Source organism: Chionomys nivalis, chromosome 14, assembly GCF_950005125.1.
Source record: "Chionomys nivalis chromosome 14, mChiNiv1.1, whole genome shotgun sequence".
NCBI classification, from domain to species: domain Eukaryota; kingdom Metazoa; phylum Chordata; class Mammalia; order Rodentia; family Cricetidae; genus Chionomys; species Chionomys nivalis.
Window position 1 is genome coordinate 21,251,797 of NC_080099.1, and position 18,480 is coordinate 21,270,276.

At 42.9% G+C, this 18,480-nt stretch overlaps 1 protein-coding gene across 2 annotated transcripts; it reads left to right on the top strand.

Annotated features, from left to right (window-relative positions):
• Nucleotides 1-1,527: 1,527 nt before the first annotated feature.
• Nars1 (asparaginyl-tRNA synthetase 1) lies at nucleotides 1,528-17,990 on the top strand. 2 transcript variants are annotated; one of them, XM_057789237.1, is made up of 15 exons: nucleotides 1,528-1,661; nucleotides 2,655-2,737; nucleotides 5,699-5,764; nucleotides 5,865-5,957; nucleotides 6,043-6,132; nucleotides 7,110-7,188; nucleotides 8,459-8,529; nucleotides 9,734-9,820; nucleotides 11,615-11,836; nucleotides 11,936-12,135; nucleotides 12,472-12,607; nucleotides 13,510-13,623; nucleotides 15,579-15,710; nucleotides 16,029-16,160; nucleotides 16,898-17,990. In XM_057789237.1, the coding sequence occupies exons 1-15, from the start codon at nucleotides 1,619-1,621 to the stop codon at nucleotides 17,027-17,029; spliced, it is 1,680 nt and encodes a 559-aa protein (XP_057645220.1). In that variant the 5' UTR covers nucleotides 1,528-1,618; the 3' UTR covers nucleotides 17,030-17,990. The 2 variants fall into 2 exon arrangements, with proteins under 2 accessions (XP_057645220.1, XP_057645221.1); XM_057789238.1 differs by having other exon boundaries at nucleotides 1,534-1,661; nucleotides 2,658-2,737.
• The last annotated feature ends 490 nt before the right edge of the window (nucleotides 17,991-18,480 follow it).

Here is an 18,480-nt window from a genome sequence, read left to right on the forward strand (position 1 = left end):
GTTCATAAATTTGAAACGGCTTGAGGATCACCAAAGAAAAAGTTCTCCAGGAATTAATGAACTAACTTTTGCTTAAATTTAACTCTCCAATTTGAGAGGGAAGTTGAATCTTCAGTTCCTTAAAATAATCTCATAGTGATTTCTCCACTGTCTGCAGTTACAGATTTTATACATTACTTATATTTTCCATACACTACATCTCTTTACAGGCTGGGGCGAGGTAAGAAGAAATCACAGTGATTTCTTTTCTCTCTTCAAAATTTGTTTTGTAGAGCAAAATACTGAACACACATGACAGCTCTTGGAAGACTTCTGCGGGTTTGACAGGACCGAGGAGAGGAACCCGGAAGCTGCCCGAAGTCAACATGGCGACGTCGGATTCGTATGCCCTGAACATAAGCAGGTACCTAAGGTAAAAGTTAAATGCAGACCAACCCCTTTACGTGCACCGCAAACCAAATGGACCCGGTAGACGTACCAGAACAATCTGGAGAACAGAACGAGAACACGGTGACCAGAAGAAGAAAGCGCCCCTAAACTGGCCACAGCCCGAACAATGCCACTAATCAACCACAATTCCGTCAGTGAGCCAAACAATAAAGGGCACTGTCAAATTTCAGCCCGTTTCTGGAAGCGACTCTCAGTTATGCATCAAGGAAACTCCAGCTTCTGGAAGTTCTGATTAAATGAGACTGTTTGTCTAGAAGAGTTAACCAAGCCCTTCCTGAAGTCCAGGCTGTGCTGCGAGCGCTGAACCGATCCTGGCTAGACACGTTATCCATAATCATACTGATGACAAGGAAGATCCACGGTCGTCTCTAGGTATCTCAGGGACTTTAACGCAACGCATGCAAATAGTGAAATAACGGACGCCTTATATCCAGTAGCATAGTGTCTGCAATGAGACTACATAAATCCTCATGCATATTTTAAATCATCCGTGGATTAGTGATCAATTAATGCAATTAAATGCTATATAAACTGTTCTGTTGGGGAAGCAGGTAGATGGCCAGCTCATAACAATTCCTTTCTTCTTTTTCTTCTTTCTTTTTTAAAGTATACTATATGGGACTCAGCGGTTAAGAGCACACGTTGCTCTCACAAGTTCGTTTCTCAGCTCACAGCCATCCTTAACTCCGGTTCCAATGGATGCGATGACTTTTCTTTTACAAGGCACGCACCTGGTGTACGTACATAGATGCCGGCAAAACACTCATACACTACATATAAAAGTTTAAGAAAATACATCTAAAAACTCTTTTCCCTCATGGTGGTTGACTCTCTCAGAAACCGAATCTGCCAGGCGTTCAGCTAGGTGCAGAGTCGGGAAGGCAGGGAACTTAAACACTCAGTCCTACCCACTCCAGGAAGACCCAGTTCCGCCTCCGGAGTCCCGGGAAGGCACCCCGCCCAGTGTCTCCGAACCGGAAGTGTTCTCTTCCCTGACCAACCATGGTGGCCTCTGCGTCACTTGCCCACCTCCTGCAGCCAATGGGTGCCCGACGTTCCGCTGACTCATATCCGCGACGACTGCCCTAGACAGTATGATGCAACGCCTCTCAGTCAAGGAAGCCCTGTGTGCACGTTGAGGTGACCAGGCGGCGGTGGTGCCGAGTCGATGTCCTCGGAGGTGATCAGGGCGACTGCAGGGATGGTACTCGGTGAGTGAGGTTCGGCTTGAGGTCCGGTACAGAAATGTTCCGGCCGAATTTCCAGACCTCCCTTTCGTGCTTGGCGCAGCGTGGGCGCGCTCCCAAATATTTGCGGGGTTCTGGTCCTTCGCACCAGACCCTCAGAGCTGGGCCACCTGGGCACCAGAGTCGGTGACCTAAGTCCGGTTCTACTCCTACCCTATGGGTCCCTCGGCCACCGCCTCTCTGGCCCAGCCCTACTGCCAAAGTCTCGTGATGCCGCCCAGACTGGGGCGCAGCAAGGCGCTGGGACCTAATGAAACCCCCAACTATGCAGTTCTTTTCTTGAGCTTATGGAGGATTTAAGACTAATTATTTTTCGCACAACCTTATTTTTCTGCTGAGATTTGCAGCCGTAGAAATAAGAGATTTAAGAGACCGAGGCAGTGTCCCAATTAGACCTAACAGTTGTGAGGCCCTCTGCGGTTTTAACCCCAGAGATTGGGTTTGTTTTGAAGAGCAGAGGGAACTGTCATTTTCATTTGCTCCCGGTGCATTGTTTACATCTTGTTCCGTTTCATCCTCAGTACATACATACAGCCCTATAAGGTGTATATTGTTTTCCTGATTTTAAAGATAAAGAAATAAGCACTATAAGGTTAAATAAATTCTCCCCGGGTCACCCTGCCTTTTAATTTAAGGTACAGCATCTCATCAAGGTAGGATGGATTTCAAAACCCCAGCTTTATTGTTCGCTCAAGGAAAAGAGTCGTGCCATCAGGTTAAAATAACGAAAAAGTTCGTTTAGAAAAATAAGTTTTGTAATTCATTGTGCTAGGTGGGATAGTCTTAAAAGGGGAGATCGGAAAAATAATATGTTGATTTCTTTGGGCCTGTGGGCGGTTTTACAAACCAGATGCTTTTTCTGTTTCCAAAGATAGAAAATGGATAGAGCTGCAGCAAGGTAACGTGGCTGAGAGTTATTGATGAACGATGAGTAACTTTTCCTCTTTTTATAAACAGCAGAGCTGTATGTCTCTGACCGAGAAGGAAATGATGCAACAGGAGATGGGACCAAGGAGAAGCCATTTAAAACCGGCCTGAAGGTAACCACCCTAGGGTGGCTGCTCTGCCTTGAGGAAGGACCGTTGTGGCGAATATCTGTTCGAGAATTTTATTCCATTCTTTCTTTAAGAAGAAAATACTGCCTTTGTTCATGGGGGGCAGTATTTGTATTGCTCTGCATATGGAATCAGAAGATATTGCTCGCCATTTGTTCTGTCCTTCCTCCGTGTTAGGTATCAAACTCAGACCCAGGTCATCGTGCCTAGTGGCAGTCACCTTTCCCCACTGGCTGATCTTTCCATCCCAAGAGTTTTATTCCACACACTAGAGTTTGAAAAGAGTCTCCTAAAAGGGAAAGTAGAGGGTGTATACACACATGTTCACATGTTAATTTAATAGTGTTAGATCAGAGCCCAAACTTGGGGGGGGGGGGGGCATTTAAAGCAGTTCTTTTCCTTTTTTTTTCCACGAGGTGTTTATCTCTGCCCTTTTTCTCGTCAGATTTGTCTGTTTTTCACCTCTTGTAAGAGTAAAAGTTACTTTTGAGTCACAATGAGCTCGTGCCTGGGGAATCTAAAGAGAGGTCTCTTGGTGTATTTATCATAGTACAGAGATCATCCTGACCTTGAGATTCAAAGACTTGACACATCAGCAGCCCATCCAAGGACCACTTCTCACAGCAGATTCAGGAATCTGAAGGGTGAAGACAGAAATGCCACTTGAGTAGTGTACTGTTCTTTCGGGGCCTCAGAACATCATGTGCGGTTAGCTCATTCCAAGTGGACTGCTAACATGCCACAGGAGTGCTCCAGCTCACAGCTAATCCCATCAGGTTAGGATGTGGTCCAAGGTGTCTCCACCATGCTCTTTATTCATTGACAGGCCCGTTGAACTGTAGTGCTGGGGCCCCCTGGTTTCAGCTACCCTATAAGGTGGAAGACTAAATGCTCTGCTCCCTCTTTGGAAGAGCAAGCCCCTGACACTACTTTTTCTTTGCATCCATATCTGGCCGATTCTTGTTTTTCTAGATGCCTGACAATATCAGTCATCAAGTCCTCTTAACCTGGAAGTGTTTTCTCTTTAGGTCAGACCAGGTTATGCCTTGATATGTCATACCAAGGTCTTGTTTTTTTTTAACTTTTAAGAATGAAATCTTGCTCAATTGAGGCATATCCTGTGACTTTCCAAAACTGATAACACTTGAGGTGACCAGCGGAAGAGGAGTGTTGCAGCTTGAGTCCTTCTGTTACGAGGAATGATAGGCGCTTTCCATCCCTGACAGAAAAAAATGAGTATCGAAGTACAGTATCAGGAAAGAAGCGAAGTCCAACTGCCTGCAGACGCAGCTGTGTGTTGATGAGAGATAGAGTCTTCTAGAACACTGTAGGCAGCCACAGCGGTCCTTCACGCTGTGGTCTGATGGGGCCGTAGTTGGACATGCAGTCCATCACTGATGTGGTACAAGACTGTGATCCTATGACAATTTATGGTTAAGTCTCTTGGTGTTTGCAAAAGATTCACATCCTTGCTCTACAGCAGGCAACGAAGTAGACAAAAACCACACTAGAAGGTTAGGGTTCCTCTTGCCCTTGGTTTTGGAAAAGGAAAAACTAGTCGAGACTGGTAGAAATGGGAGATAAACTTGCAAGCTAGCTTCTCGAGTCTTGGAGATTGGAGGGTTTAGAATATGAGGGGGGAAGATGAAGTAGTCATTGGGTGTGCTGCGTGTCTTCTGAGAATGAGTGGAGGTTTTCCAGGAATTAGGCATTCCTCCTCTTGTTTCTTTTATGTTTGTGGGGAGTCTCACTCTGTCTGTCTGTCGGTCTGTCTGTCTCTCTCTCTCTGTGTGTTTGTCGTTTAGTATGCGGGGGTGGGGGTTTTAGCTAATCTTAAATAAATGTTGCTAATGTTTCCTTACAGGCCTAGCTGTTTATGCCCCCACATGACTGTCCTTTGTAATTTTATGGCCTCTAGCTGAAGAATGAAACCAGACAGTTGAGGACATGGCTCAGAGCAGCTGAAGCAGGACAGCTCAGTAGCCCTAATGGGGGCTCAAATAGGAAAGAATAGATGTGTGGTAGGATCTCAGAGGTTTATAAACTTCAGCTCTTACCTCCAGAAAGAATAAGACATTTCTTTTCCTGTGAGAATTTTCAGACAGTGCTTGAGGTTACTACAATACTCATCTTTGCCTTGAGCCTATAATTCCAGCAGTTGGAAGGTAAAGGTTGGAGGATCAGGAGTTCAAGATCATCCTCAGCTACACAGCAAGGTCAAGACTGGTCTGAACTAGAGACCCCATTTAAATAATTAGTTTTTGGGGGGCCAGTGAGTTGGCTCAGTAGGCAAAGGTGATTCTACCAAGCTTGACAACCTGAATTCAGTCCCTGGGATCCAAGTATTGGAAAGAGAGCTGATTCTCCTAGTTGTCCTTTGGTGCCCTCCCCATGATCAATAAAAGCATAACAGGCATTTTTGTTAACTAACTTAAAACACAAACGATAAACTATTAAATGATTTATAATACACTAATGTCTGATATGTCAATATTGCTCAAAAAAGAATAGTCTCAAGAATTTTTCAAATTAAATATAACTTAGCTGTTATTTTGTTGAGAGAGTTTCAGACCTGCCTGACTTAGGTCCAAATTTCACAAATCGCTAACCTCTCAGATGTTGCTGGTGAAGGGGTTTTTCTCTCTGCTGCTGCTTTTGTTGGCATAGCTGTGCTTGTCCCTGTGTCTCTCTGACTCTGTTCTGCGTGGAGGTCATTTACTGTGTGGGTGAATAGGTTAGAGTTTTCTGTAGTGTGACCTGCCGCTCTTAGAGCCAACTCCTTCTGAAAGAGGCTCAGCCAGTCTTCCTGTTGACATTGAGTTTTGTCTCTTGGGTCCTGATAGTTTCTTCTAAGTTCTTCGTCATGTTCAAATTCATAATCCAGGTGTGGTTTTGGTTACTAAGCATTGTATAATATTAAAGAAATCTTTTCTCTCCCTCCCCAAGGCTTTGATGACAGTCGGGAAGGAGCCGTTTCCCACCATTTATGTGGATTCACAAAAGGAAAATGAGGTAGGGCACGCTAATTGCTGATCATGTTTTGTGAATGACAAATTTTTCTGAGCACAGAGAGGGGTCGAAGATAATACATATCTGTGTGCTCTCTGTCTAGAGGTGGGATGTCATTTCTAAGTCCCAGATGAAGAACATTAAAAAGATGTGGCACAGAGAACAGATGAAGAATGACTCTCGGGAGAAGAAAGAGGTGACTAGTGAACTTGCTGCCGTGTACGCTCTTATAGTACAACACCCAAAACTACACTGACCGATTGCATTGTATTTACTGTCAGGCAGAAGATAACCTACGAAGAGAAAAGAACCTGGAGGAAGCAAAGAAAATTATCATTAAAAACGACCCAAGCCTGCCAGAGCCAGCCTGTGTAAGTGTCTGTCGTTTCTGGCACTGTGGGCATGGCTGTTTGTGGGTTTCTGGGTCTGCAGGACATACACATGTTTTGTTCTTAGGTTTTGTGTTTCCTTCTGAGGGGAACAGAGACATAGTGTTTTAAGTGCTGAGGTTGGCTTTTAGAGGTTCATTCTGTTGCTAAGACTAGAAATTGTGTGATAAGCAGATCCTGCTCTGGCAGATGGATGTCAGGTGTGGAGTACCAGCTGGCTGTGCGGGTGATTTGGGGAAAATGACTTTGCCTTCCGTAGTACCAGTTTCCTCTCCCAAGAGTAAAAAGGTCGAAGTCTCTGTGGTTTTCATGAGTGTTACAAATGCATAAGAAGCATTTATGATTATTTGGGGGGAAGTTTGCTCCTGTGTTTTTTCTGGGACCCAAACAGATTGCTGACTCAGGAGTGAGTGTGGCTTGGGTTCCATTGATGCTTTTGCTGGCCAAGTGTCTGTCACCTCCTCGTCCCCCCGGTCACCACCTAGTTCCTCTTCACATTTCCTCTCCTGTCGTAGTTTCCTGGTGTGTAGGTGTGCAGAGGGACTGGACAGGCTGGGATTGTTGCTACTGTGGGGGACAAACTAAATTCACTCCTTACCTGTTTTTCTTTAATAGGATCCCAGCCAATTGTAGGTATCTCTCATTACCAACTTTACACTAATGGAAAAGAATTTTTTTTTTAATTGTTATGGTGGGGAGTATTTTTTGGTTGGTTGATTAGTTTGAGTTTTTTGTTGTTATTTTGTTGGGTTTCTTTCTACAAAAGGTCTTGTTAGTATCCCACATAGAGATCTTCCTGGCTTGCCTTACAAGTACTGAGATTAAATGTGTCTACCATCGCACTCAGCAGTGATAGTTTTTAACACTTTACTACAATCTATGGGTCTTTGTAATATTAGTGAAAATTTTGGTATGTGATAAATGGCATAATTGAGATAGTTTTTCTTTAAATTTGACAGGTAAAGATTTGTGCATTAGAAGGATATAGAGGCCAAAGAGTGAAGGTGTTTGGCTGGGTCCACAGGTTGCGTAGGCAAGGTGAGTGGGGTGGTTTTTCTTTCTCTCTTTTCAGTCTTAAATAAACCCGGTTTTAGATGAAGAACTGATGTGGGATGTCATTTTGTATATGTATTGCTTTTATTGCTTGGTGAATAAAACTGTTTGGGCCAATGGCTTAGCAGAGCAAAGCCATGTGGGAAATTTGAACAGAGATATATAGAGAAAGTAGGCAGAGTCAGAGATATGCCATGTAGCTGCCGAAAGAGAAAGATGCCCCCAGAACCTTTCTGGTAAGCCACAACCTTGTGGCGATACACAGAAATGGGTTAATTTAAGATGTAAGAGTTGTAAGAAGCCTGAGCTAATTGGCCAAATAGTGTTGTAATTAATATAGTTTCTATGTGATTGTTTGGGTCTGGGTGGCTGGGAAATGAACAAGCAGACTCCATTTACAAAGACCAGCATAAAAACACTTTCCCGAGTTTGTTTAGGTTTTTGGTATGTATACTGTCTTTTTAAGTAATGTAATAATTTATAACCTAAATTTGTTCATATGTAATATGACTATGAAAGTTTGAAGATTATTTAGTATTACTTGAACTCTTAGTAATCACATTGATAAAGAGGTGTATAACAAGTACATCATCCTCAAATTGAATTTTAACTATTTATCGAGAAACAGGGCTGTGTGTTATAAGGAAAGACAGATCCTGATCTGGAATGAGACCTTTTTAAGTTAGTATTTTTGTTGGTTCCTGTTCTCCCCCCTCCCCATATATGCTGTGTATGAATACATGTTTGAATGTGTGTGGCATTCTTATGTGTGGACATACACATATGGAGGACTGACATTGATGTCTGAAATTATCCAGGATCTTTCTTCCACCAGCATCCTAGTTTTGATTTTTATGATTACCTTCAGCCTGACCTTTTTTCTCTTTTTATTAGTTTATTATCTTGCTATAAGTGATTATCAAATCTTTCATAAAAATAAATGAGTGTTTAATTTCACATCCTTATGTCCCTCCTCCTGAGTGCTCAGCACTTTTCTTTACATTATAGGGGATTCGGAAGTAGATAAGACAATGCCTCAGCTCCTTAACTGACTTACCGTCCTATGATCCCATGATCGTGTAGATTGTGTGGATCATGTGGTTAGAACATAAAGTACACAGAGACGAGGCTTGGGGCCAGGGATGTCAAAGGCGGAGAGCATGGAGAGGTCTGAACTCCCATGACTGCTCCTGGGACTGTTTTATGTAGGAGGATTGTGAAGTACCCTGGCTGAAGTTTTGTTTCTTGTTCCTAGGAAAGAATTTGATGTTTCTGGTGTTGCGAGATGGTACGGGCTATCTGCAGTGTGTCTTGTCAGATGACTTGGTAAGTATTTTATCTTTCATATGCCTGAAAGATTGAATTTAATACAGTCCATTTTATAAGTTTTAAGAATTTTAGGATCTCTACACATACTTCAAATTTTTACTGTGTTAACTGTGGATACCTATGTCAAAACCGTTGTGTATCATAAGTGTAAAAAGTTTTGATTGTACCTTGGAAAAGCTAGCGAGAAGCTTTTGAACTATAAAGACAGAGCAGTACAGAGAGTCTTATGACCTGGCCTGAGTAACCACAGGTTATGCTGGATCTTGGTGTCTTTTCCTGGATGTCACATTCCTAACAGTGTCTCCTTGTTGTTCATTATCTCTCGCTCCCAGTTATTTGTGGGAAGAAAACCCAGAAATTACTCTGGAGTGTCTCACAGATGAGTTTTGTTAATTCCTGCCTCCCTGTCACTTAGTGTGGTTCTGCTTTCCCCTTGTTTTATAAATGGACCTTGGTCTGATAGTGTTGATTTTTTTTCTCCTTCACATGAGTGGTTCCTGCTCTGGTTATGTCAGGAGGCACATGATGTTGCCGTGTCTTTATGACCAGTGGCTTTCAGTGTAAGAAGCCTTATCCCTCTATTGTCGAATTGCCCATTGTCATCACAGTGTTGAGAGGCTCTGTCTTAAGTCAAAAATGAACGGTATGGCTATGTAATGGACTAGGGTCTTTTATGCTTATGTATTCATCTAAAGGGAACGTAAATATGTTTTTATATAGCCATATGTTACTCAACCATAGTACCCCCAGTCCAAGAAATACTTTAGTAAGCTTTCTCATTGAGCAAATATCAGGGTGTACTTCGCTATCATATCACTAGGTAAAATCAGCTACCCAATAGGTGATAGGTAGCACTCAGTTGCTAATAGAAACATGTGGTACGTTGCCTCCTCCAAAAATAGCGCTTGCACACTCTCACTCTCTCTCTCGTCTTATTAATCAGTGGTGAACCCAGGGTGGTAGCATAGTCGGTAATCTCAGCACTTGCAAGAAGAGGCAGACATATGAGCAGTGCAAGGCTAGCTGGGGCTATATGAGACCCTGTCTCAAAAAGAAGCCAAAAATAAGAGTAGTGGTAGTATCAATCCTGATTTTATAAATATTTGAGTAATAACTTGTTTGTAAACAATTCCTTTAACTTTATTAGAATATTTTAAAATCAGCATAAGTAGCCTAATAATGAACTTTGCCCTTTTTGCAGTGCCAGTGTTACAATGGAGTAGTCCTGTCCACTGAGAGCAGCGTGGCGGTATATGGAACACTAAACCTGACTCCAAAGGGCAAGCAGGTGAGCGGGTGAATGCGTGGAATAAAGTAGTCGGTATTTAATGGTTTGTTCTCCCGTGTCTTTATTGGTACATTTGGCGTTTGGCATATAAATACACAAGCGTAAAGTAATGTAAATTCAGTGTACTGTGTTCTTTTCCAGTAAAATGTCCACTAACAGTTTTTGTTGTGGTCTGATTTTTGTAGCTATAATAGAGTCTCGTGCACTGGGAAATTTATGAAAACAAGAAAATTTTCTTGTAGCTCTGGAAGTTGGTTAGTCCACGGTGGAGGGGCATCAAGACTAAAGAATGCATTCAGTACATTGGGGTGGGGCTGAGCTGGCTTGTGTGACAAATCTAGTCTCATGATCACTGACGCTAACTCGCTTGAGTGACAGAAATTATTCATGCAGGTAGGGGCCTCCTGACCCGAACACCTTCCTCTGTTGCCGCGGTGGCAAGTAATGTCACTGTGACTTTGAGAGAATGCAGAGCTCATGGTCAAATCAGAATAGCGTGGGCTCACACATTATTTTTAATCACAGCACTTGAAGGCAGAGGCGGATAGATTTCTGTGAATCAATGTGGTTTACATAGTGAATTGCAGGACAGTCAGAGCTACATAATGAGAACTTGCTTCAAAACAAAACAAAACACCTTAGCTTTTCAACTTAATTCCTTACTGATCCTCTTGGTTAGTTATGCAGCCACTTTGCTGTGGTATAGTAGTAACTTTAGCGAGGTGAAAGTAAAATCTAGACCACTGAGAGTTTCAGAAAACACTAGTCTAAACTGAAATGTTTTGAACAGGAATTGGTAGTTTAAAAAAAAGAGGAGAAAGAAAGAGAAGAAAAAATGTGCATAGGGATATATTTGTGCCGTAGCCTAGGTAACCTGTCGGTAATCCAATTCAAATAACTACTGTGGTTGTGATTGTTGCCCAGGAAGAGAAACCTACAGATGTAGCACATTAACCACAAGAGGGAGCAAACACTCCTAGCCCAGAGTCCCTGTAAAAGCCTGCCCTGTAATAAGAGTGTCTGAGTGAATTCACCCAGCCTTCCTTGAAGTGGCATGGTAGAGATGGAGTGGTTGTCATGGTGTTACTTGCTGTCCAGTGTTTGGCAACAAGATGACTCCATGTTCCACGAATGTGAGGCTTTTAAAAAGAATTACTTTTTGTAGAATCAGTAGGGGAGATTTTGACTATCTTTCTCCAAATAGATAAACTGCTTTTAGTAAAACTTTCCATTTTCCAAAATTTAAGATTTTATTTTTTTTATTACTTCAATTATGTATGTGTGTGTTGGTGTGTGCTCTGCACATGAGTGCAGATCCCCTCAGAAAGCAGAGATGTCAGACCCTCTGGAGCTGGATTTAAAAGTGGTTTGAGCCACTTCGTAGGTGTTAGGAACTGGACTCGGGTCCTCTGGAAGCTTAGTATGCACTCCTAACTACTGAACCAGCTCTTAGCTCCGTATTTAACTTTTGGAATATGGATAAGTATGTTAACTAAAGCTTTAGGCAAATGCTAGAAAAATAAATCATGATACTAATAGCTGTAAGTAATTACTCCAGGTCATGGAATTAGAGTTGGTTTAATTCTTAGTACATGCCTTCTTATTTATAAAAGTGTGTGTGTGTTTACATGGAAAGAAGTATTAAATATAAAATTGTAATTCTGAGTTACTGGGTGTGTAAATCTGGAGGCCAAAACTACTAATGATGATCTTAAAATAACATCTGGAAATTTGGGCCCAGGATCTTCAGGACTGTCAGCTTAGTGTCTGTCACACTTCCTTTTTAAACTATAGGCTCCGGGAGGCCACGAGCTGAGCTGTGACTTCTGGGAACTGGTGGGGCTGGCCCCAGCTGGAGGGGCTGATAACCTGATCAATGAGGAGTCTGATGTCGATGTTCAGCTCAACAACCGGCACATGATGATCCGCGGAGAGAACATGTCCAAAATCTTGAAGGCACGGTCCATGATCACCAGGTGCTTTAGGGATCACTTCTTCGACAGGGGCTACTGTGAAGTAAGTGCCCGTTCCAGGTCACCTTCTACGAGTGACGCCCCGTGCCATTGGAAGACTGCTGGCAGTAACAGACCTGTTCGCTCCTTCTCACCGTAACAGGTTACCACCCCGACGCTGGTGCAGACGCAGGTGGAAGGCGGGTCCACACTCTTCAAGCTTGACTATTTTGGGGAGGAAGCATTTTTGACCCAGTCCTCGCAGCTGTACCTGGAGACCTGCCTTCCGGCCCTAGGGGATGTTTTCTGTATCGCCCAGTCCTACAGGGCTGAACAGTCCAGAACACGAAGGCACCTGGCTGAGTATGAAGTTGTCCTACCCAAGCTGCCCCTCGGGTGGGGGTTAAAGTTCAGCTAGTCGAGTGAATGCTTAGCATACGTAAGGGTCTGGGTTCTGTCCACAGCACCATATAAAAGTAGCGGGCATGGTGGTACACACCAGTTGGGAGGTGGAGGCAGGAAGATCAGAAGTTGAAGACCAGCCTGGGCTATAAGACCCTGGCTGAGAAGCAAGAAAAGGCAGTTGGCTTCTTAGGTACCAGTCAGTGAGAGTTGCGAGAGCAGGGCCTTGGTTCCTTTCTGGACACTTCCCCCAGGTCCAGATCTTTGCTTGAGAGAACCTTTGTGTCTGTTGTTCAGATTCACACACCTGGAAGCTGAGTGCCCCTTCCTGACCTTCGAGGACCTCCTGAACCGTTTGGAAGACCTGGTGTGTGATGTGGTGGACAGAGTCTTGAAGTCACCAGTGGCGAGCATAGTGTACGACCTCAACCCGGTAGGTGTGGTGTTTTCTTGAAACAAAGGGGTTCCAGTCTTGTAGAAGACAGAATCGCTCTCAATTTTTGTAGATTTAGTGACCTGAAATTAAGTAGGTAATGTTTGGAAGACTTAAACTTAATATTGGTAATTGCCAATAACTATATTTTAGCTTATAGAAGAGGTGGTTCATAAGTATTTCTTCATCTGAAATGCTCTTTCATATTAATGATCTGTAGGATTGTTTTCTTTCTTAAGAATTTGTTATTACCTTATGTGTTAATGGTCTGTGTGGGCCCACTTGTACAGTGATGGCACATAGAAGGCAGAGAACAATTTCGTGGAGTTCCACGGATCAAACCCTGGCTGCTGGCCGAGGCTTCACCTGTCTGATGTGGGGTGTCCTTCTGTATATGTGTTGCTTATATTGGTTGATGAATAAAGATGTTTCGGTCAATGGCTTAGCAGAGTAAAGCCAGGCAGGAAATCCGAACAGAGATACGTAGAGAGAGAGTAGGCAGAGTCAAACAGCCACCAGCCAGCTGCTGAGGAAATAAGACATGTAGAAAATGAGGAAATGCTACAACCTCAACCACAGGGTAATACATAGACTAATTGAAGTGGGTTAATTTAAGATGTAAGAGCTAGCTAAATATATGCCTGAGCCACTTTGCCTGCTTGCATGTCTGTGCACCACATGCATGCAGTGTGTCTGGAAGCCAGAAGGTGTTGAATCTCCTGGAACTAGAGTTATGGATGGTTGTGAGCTACCATGATGGGAATCAAACCTGGGTCCTCTGGAAGCGCAGCCCGTAACTTAACCACTGAGTCATCTCTTCAGCCCTGTTTTTGTTTCTTAATAAATGTTTTAGTCTGAATGCTTTCCTTTTATACAGTTTTTTTTCCTTCTTTTTACTCTAGAACTTTAAACCTCCTAAACGGCCTTTCAGACGAATGAACTATTCAGATGCTATTGAGTGGCTGAGGGAACACGATGTAAAGAAAGAGGACGGGACGCTCTATGAGTTTGGAGACGTATGTATCCCTTTCTCCTTGCTTCAGAGGGGAGTGTGTACTTAAGGTTGCTGATGGTGGCTGCTTGATGCTGGAAGCCTCGACCTGTCCTCAAGTCAATAGTACCAGCAGAAACTATGTCTTGAGATTATCTGGATTCCTGATAGAGTGGACTTTAGAACAGCGTCCTTTTGGGCAATTCTAAAGCATTGGAGTTCCTTCTTTCACACGGTGCCTTTCTCTTCCTGCTCCCGTGATCATTCCTTGGCCAGTGCATTCCCGAGCCTACCAGCATGCATTTGGGGGTGTCAGTTATAGCTGGTCCAGACCTATGTATTTGATTATTTTAGTACACTGTGGGTGCGTGCGCGTGTGTGTGTATGTGTGTGTTTACAGGTGAAATGTCAATAGCTACTACTCAGCAGTTTTTCTTTGAGTTAAGAAGGAATTTGTGTTGAGAACAAATGACACAGCAGCTCGCCACACTGCACTTGCTGCCTTGTAAATTAAGTTTATGATGCATAGCGTAATTCTGCAGTGAAGTTTGTTTTGTTTTTGTTTTTGTTTTTTTTGAGACAGGGTTTCTCCGTAGCTTTGGAGTCTGTCCTGGAACTAGCTTTTGTAGACCAGGCTGGCCCTGAACTCAGAGATCTGCCAGCCTCTGCCTCCCAAGTGCTGGAATTAAAGGCGTGCGCCCCCACCACCCAGCTTTTGAACTGAAGTTTTAAGTACTTTATTATCCCTAATACTTAGCATGGTTGAATGAGAGACAGTCACTAACTGTAGAGCCCAAATGTCCTAGTTCCCCAGGTGGACTCTTTCAGCCTGCTATGTCACTGAAGACTAGTGACCAGGTGAAGTGGGTACCCCCTGGCACAGGACGTCCTCAGTGTGTCACTGAAGACTAGTGACCAGGTGAAGTGGGTAACCCCCTGGCACAGGACGTCCTTAGTGCCTGCTGGTGGATGATGTGCATTCCTGCTGTCCCACAGCAGGAGGACTCTGGAGCTAGCAAACAGTTGCAGACTTTCCAGGTGTATTTTCATCTCACACAGATCCCCCAGTGTGGGAGGAAGATAGAAGCTCAGAGATCAGATTACTCCCCTGCTCATCCTTGTCTTTCATACCTGAAGGCACAGGGCTTTGGGAAATAGAGCCAGTGACTGCCAAGTTCTGTTTCAGTTCCCTGTTTTTTTTTTCTCCTGAGACAGGGTTTCTCTGTAGCTTTGGAGCCTGTCCTGGAACTAGCTCTTGTAGACGGGCTGGTCTCGAACTCACAGAGATCTGCTTGCCTCTGTCTCCCGAGTGCTGGGATTAAAGGCATGCGCCACCACCGCCCAGCCTGTTTCAGTTTTTAAAACAAATCAATGACTCTTGTCCAGCTCTCAGTTTTTACTGGGACAGGAGTTTTGAGTTCTGGTTTGAATATGATTTCTTAAAGGATGTTTTGGGAAAGACACTAATTTAGCTTGGTTTATCATCATCTAATATTTCTTGGTTATTGTTGGAGGTGTGTCAGTTATTTTATGACTTTTCTACCAGTAAATGATGTTTGTAACAGGAAGGGAGTGCAGGTCACAGTTTAAAGATGAGTGTCTTCAGTACTCTGCAGAGCAGTGATGTCCTGCTCTGGAGACCAAGCGGGCCATATTCTGTTAAGAGCTTGGGTCTGGCCACTGACCAAGGTACCGAGCAGTATCTTGTCACAGCTTAGAGATGTCTGGGCAGTGGTTCGTTCCCTAGCAGCCTCAGCACACTGCGTGGGCTGTGTTAAAAGAAGCAGATCTTCCTACAGTTCACTTCTAAAGAGTAGGTTTTACTCTTTAGAAGGACTTGTTCCTGTGTGCGTGTCTGTGAGCTTTAGGTCCGTATGTGTCCTCTGCTGTGTTACAGAAACATAGCCAGGGCCAACTGATGCTGGAAGAGCTGCTCTCTGTTCGCAGTTTTAAAGTTAATGAAATCTGGTTTCACCTCAGGATATCCCTGAAGCTCCTGAGAGACTGATGACAGACACCATTAACGAACCGATCCTGCTGTGTCGATTTCCAGTGGAGATCAAGTCCTTCTATATGCAGCGATGTCCTGAGGATCCTCGGCTCACTGAATCTGTCAGTTTGTGGTTCTCTGAGTATTAGAAACTTAGCTGTTTTAAGGGACTGGGAGCTGTCATTTTGGATAAGATATAGCTCATGACAAGTATTTCGTAAATCTGTAATGACAGTAATTAAAGTTAAAAAATAACTTCTTCCCTGATTGGGTTGACATGTTCTGATAAAGAATTTGAGTAATACTTGAATTTTGCATAGTCGTGGGGCTTCCTTTCAAATTAGGAGCTTAATTGTAATTTTCCTTAAAGCCTTGTAATCTTGTCTGATAGACTGGCAGTAATTGTGATAGTTTTTTGTTTTTTTACCTATTATTTAAAGGTTGATGTGTTGATGCCCAATGTTGGTGAGATTGTGGGCGGCTCGATGCGCTCTTGGAATAGTGAAGAACTTCTGGAAGGCTACAAAAGGGAAGGAATTGACCCTGCTCCTTATTACTGGTATACAGATCAGGTAAAAACAATTGTTTAAACTTCTTTAGCCTTTTTCACTGTAACAAATTTTTCATACATTGAAATGCCTTGTGTTATATGGCATTGGAGGCCAGAATCCCAGGTCTCCACGAGTATTTAGATGATCTGTGTTTGCTCTGTGTAGCATTTGGATATTGCCATTTTTGTCTTCAGCCAAGTTATAGGTCAGTGCCATTTGCCAAACTCTTTATCTGCTGCAGGTTTTCTGTATTTTTAATGTGTATGGGTATTCTCCCTGCATGTATGTTTCACACGCAGTGCCCCACAGGCAGAAGAGGACTTGAGAGCCCCTGGAGCTGCCAGTACAGAGAGTGCTAAGCTACCTTGTGGGTGCTGGAATCTGAACCCAGACCCTCTGGAAAAACAGCCAGTGCACTAAACTGCTGAGCTAAGTTACCTTGCTAGCCCCTGCTGCAGTTTTAAAATCTATTATTAGATTCTGCCAACATCTAATACTGTTCCTTACTCTCCTGATAAGTCATGGGAATAAGGTAGAAAGGTTGAAATCCTCTCTTCTTTTCAGGGTGGCTCTACATCCTCGATGTGGTTTTTATTGTCTCTGTGGTTTATGAAGGCATATGGGTTTGGCTGCATTATGGCTACAATGAGTTAACGCTACATTACATTGTGGAAGTTAGCTCACGGAAGTAATTTTAACATGTTTAGTTATAGTTTTAAAGTAAGCATACATTCTTTCTCTTCTCATTTATTTAACAGAGAAAATATGGTACATGTCCTCATGGAGGCTATGGCCTGGGCCTGGAAAGATTCCTAAGTTGGATTCTGAACAGATATCACATCCGAGATGTGTGCTTGTACCCTCGATTCGTCCAACGCTGCCGGCCGTAACCGTGTGGCCCTGAAGCATGAAGGAAGGGAAATGTTCATGAAAAGATAAGACTGCTTCTGCAAAAGAACAAAAATCCGAAACATCCCTTGATTTCCTGTTGGGCTAGTAGCTTTTTCTGTCTTTATGTGTTTTCTTCCCATTACCATAAAAGAAGTAGATGTGACTTGAATACAAAGTGACATTGATGTCCCTTTAATAAAAGTACTCATTACAAAATTTTCAGAAAGTACGTGGCATATCACTCTTTAGTTGGGAAGACATTTTATCATACTGTAGGTTACAATCACTGTATTAAATAAACCATATATGATTGTATAGTTTTAAATATAGTCTGATATTCCATCAACTATATTTTTGTCCTTTTAAATGTCACAGGAATTATTTAATGTATTATATACATGTTATAGCAAACATCTAAAAGAGAAATTGGCCATATGATATAAAAAATCTAGTATTAATCATTGTGCAACAGTGTAGATACTGGAATCGAATACCATAGTCTTTTACATTCACTATTAATCTTTTCTAAATTCACACAGTGCTTCTGAATCTGAGGGGCGTGAATTGGTAGGAAAAAAATTATGAAGGGGGATTGAGTTAAAATTTACAATGAACATGATTTGGATGATGGGTTATTTAAATGGTTCCAAGTAACTCCTCAGCCTTCAATTTGAAAGCAGGGTAAGGCTCGGCTTCCCTGTTCTGTTGTAATTCCGAGTAATGAAAAGTAAATATGTTCCCAAAAGATTTGCACCTGGAACCTTAGCCACCATTAGGCAGCTAAGTCACCCACCCAGCCTCGGGTACCATCTGCGCTGCCCGACAGGATCCTGGTAGGTTTACTGCATGGTCCCAGTGCAGGTGATTCGTTCCTCCCCAGATGCATGCCATGTGTTCTGATGGGCTGTATTCCCAGCAATCAATAAATAAATGCTTGTCAGACCACTTCTCTGGCTTGTTTTCTCAAAGCTGAAATCTCTGCCTCATATTTTGTATCTTCTGCATTTTTTTTAATCTGTCGTGATTATTAGATTCTGAATTTAGTGTGAGTGGAGTTACATGGTAGAATGGGTTTTTAAATTAGACTCTTGTGTCCTAGTTAGAACTGTTTTGCACTCTTTTGTTGTTTTAAATCCATTAATTTCCTACTATTTTGCAAATAAGTAAAATGGCAGATGGATGCAAGGCGTTTATGGCCGAGTACTGGAAGAATGTCAGTGAGCTGTACTTAGTTAGCTTCATGACCAAAATTTAGGGGAAGAGGTTAGGCTCTGTTAGCTTGAATTTTGATTGTATAAATAGGCTGATAATTAGAATACTGAAACGGAGCCAGGACCAGGTGAGATGAGGCGTCGGGTTGTGGTGACCTGGGACCATTGAACCAAGTGTGAATGATTACAAATCCACTTATGGCTTCGTCATTTCTCTCCTGTGGTTCCCGCTCTGCTCT

What these genes read in the sequence shown, in the direction of transcription:
- Nars1 (XM_057789237.1), top strand. Translation starts at nt 1,619, where the DNA reads ATGTCCTCGGAGGTGATCAGGGCGACTGCAGGGATGGTACTCG. An exon ending in CATTTAAAACCGGCCTGAAG is followed by an intron (nt 2,738 to 5,698) that starts GTAACCACCCTA and finishes TCCCTCCCCAAG; the next exon opens with GCTTTGATGACAGTCGGGAA. An exon ending in GCCTGCCAGAGCCAGCCTGT is followed by an intron (nt 6,133 to 7,109) that starts GTAAGTGTCTGT and finishes TAAATTTGACAG; the next exon opens with GTAAAGATTTGTGCATTAGA.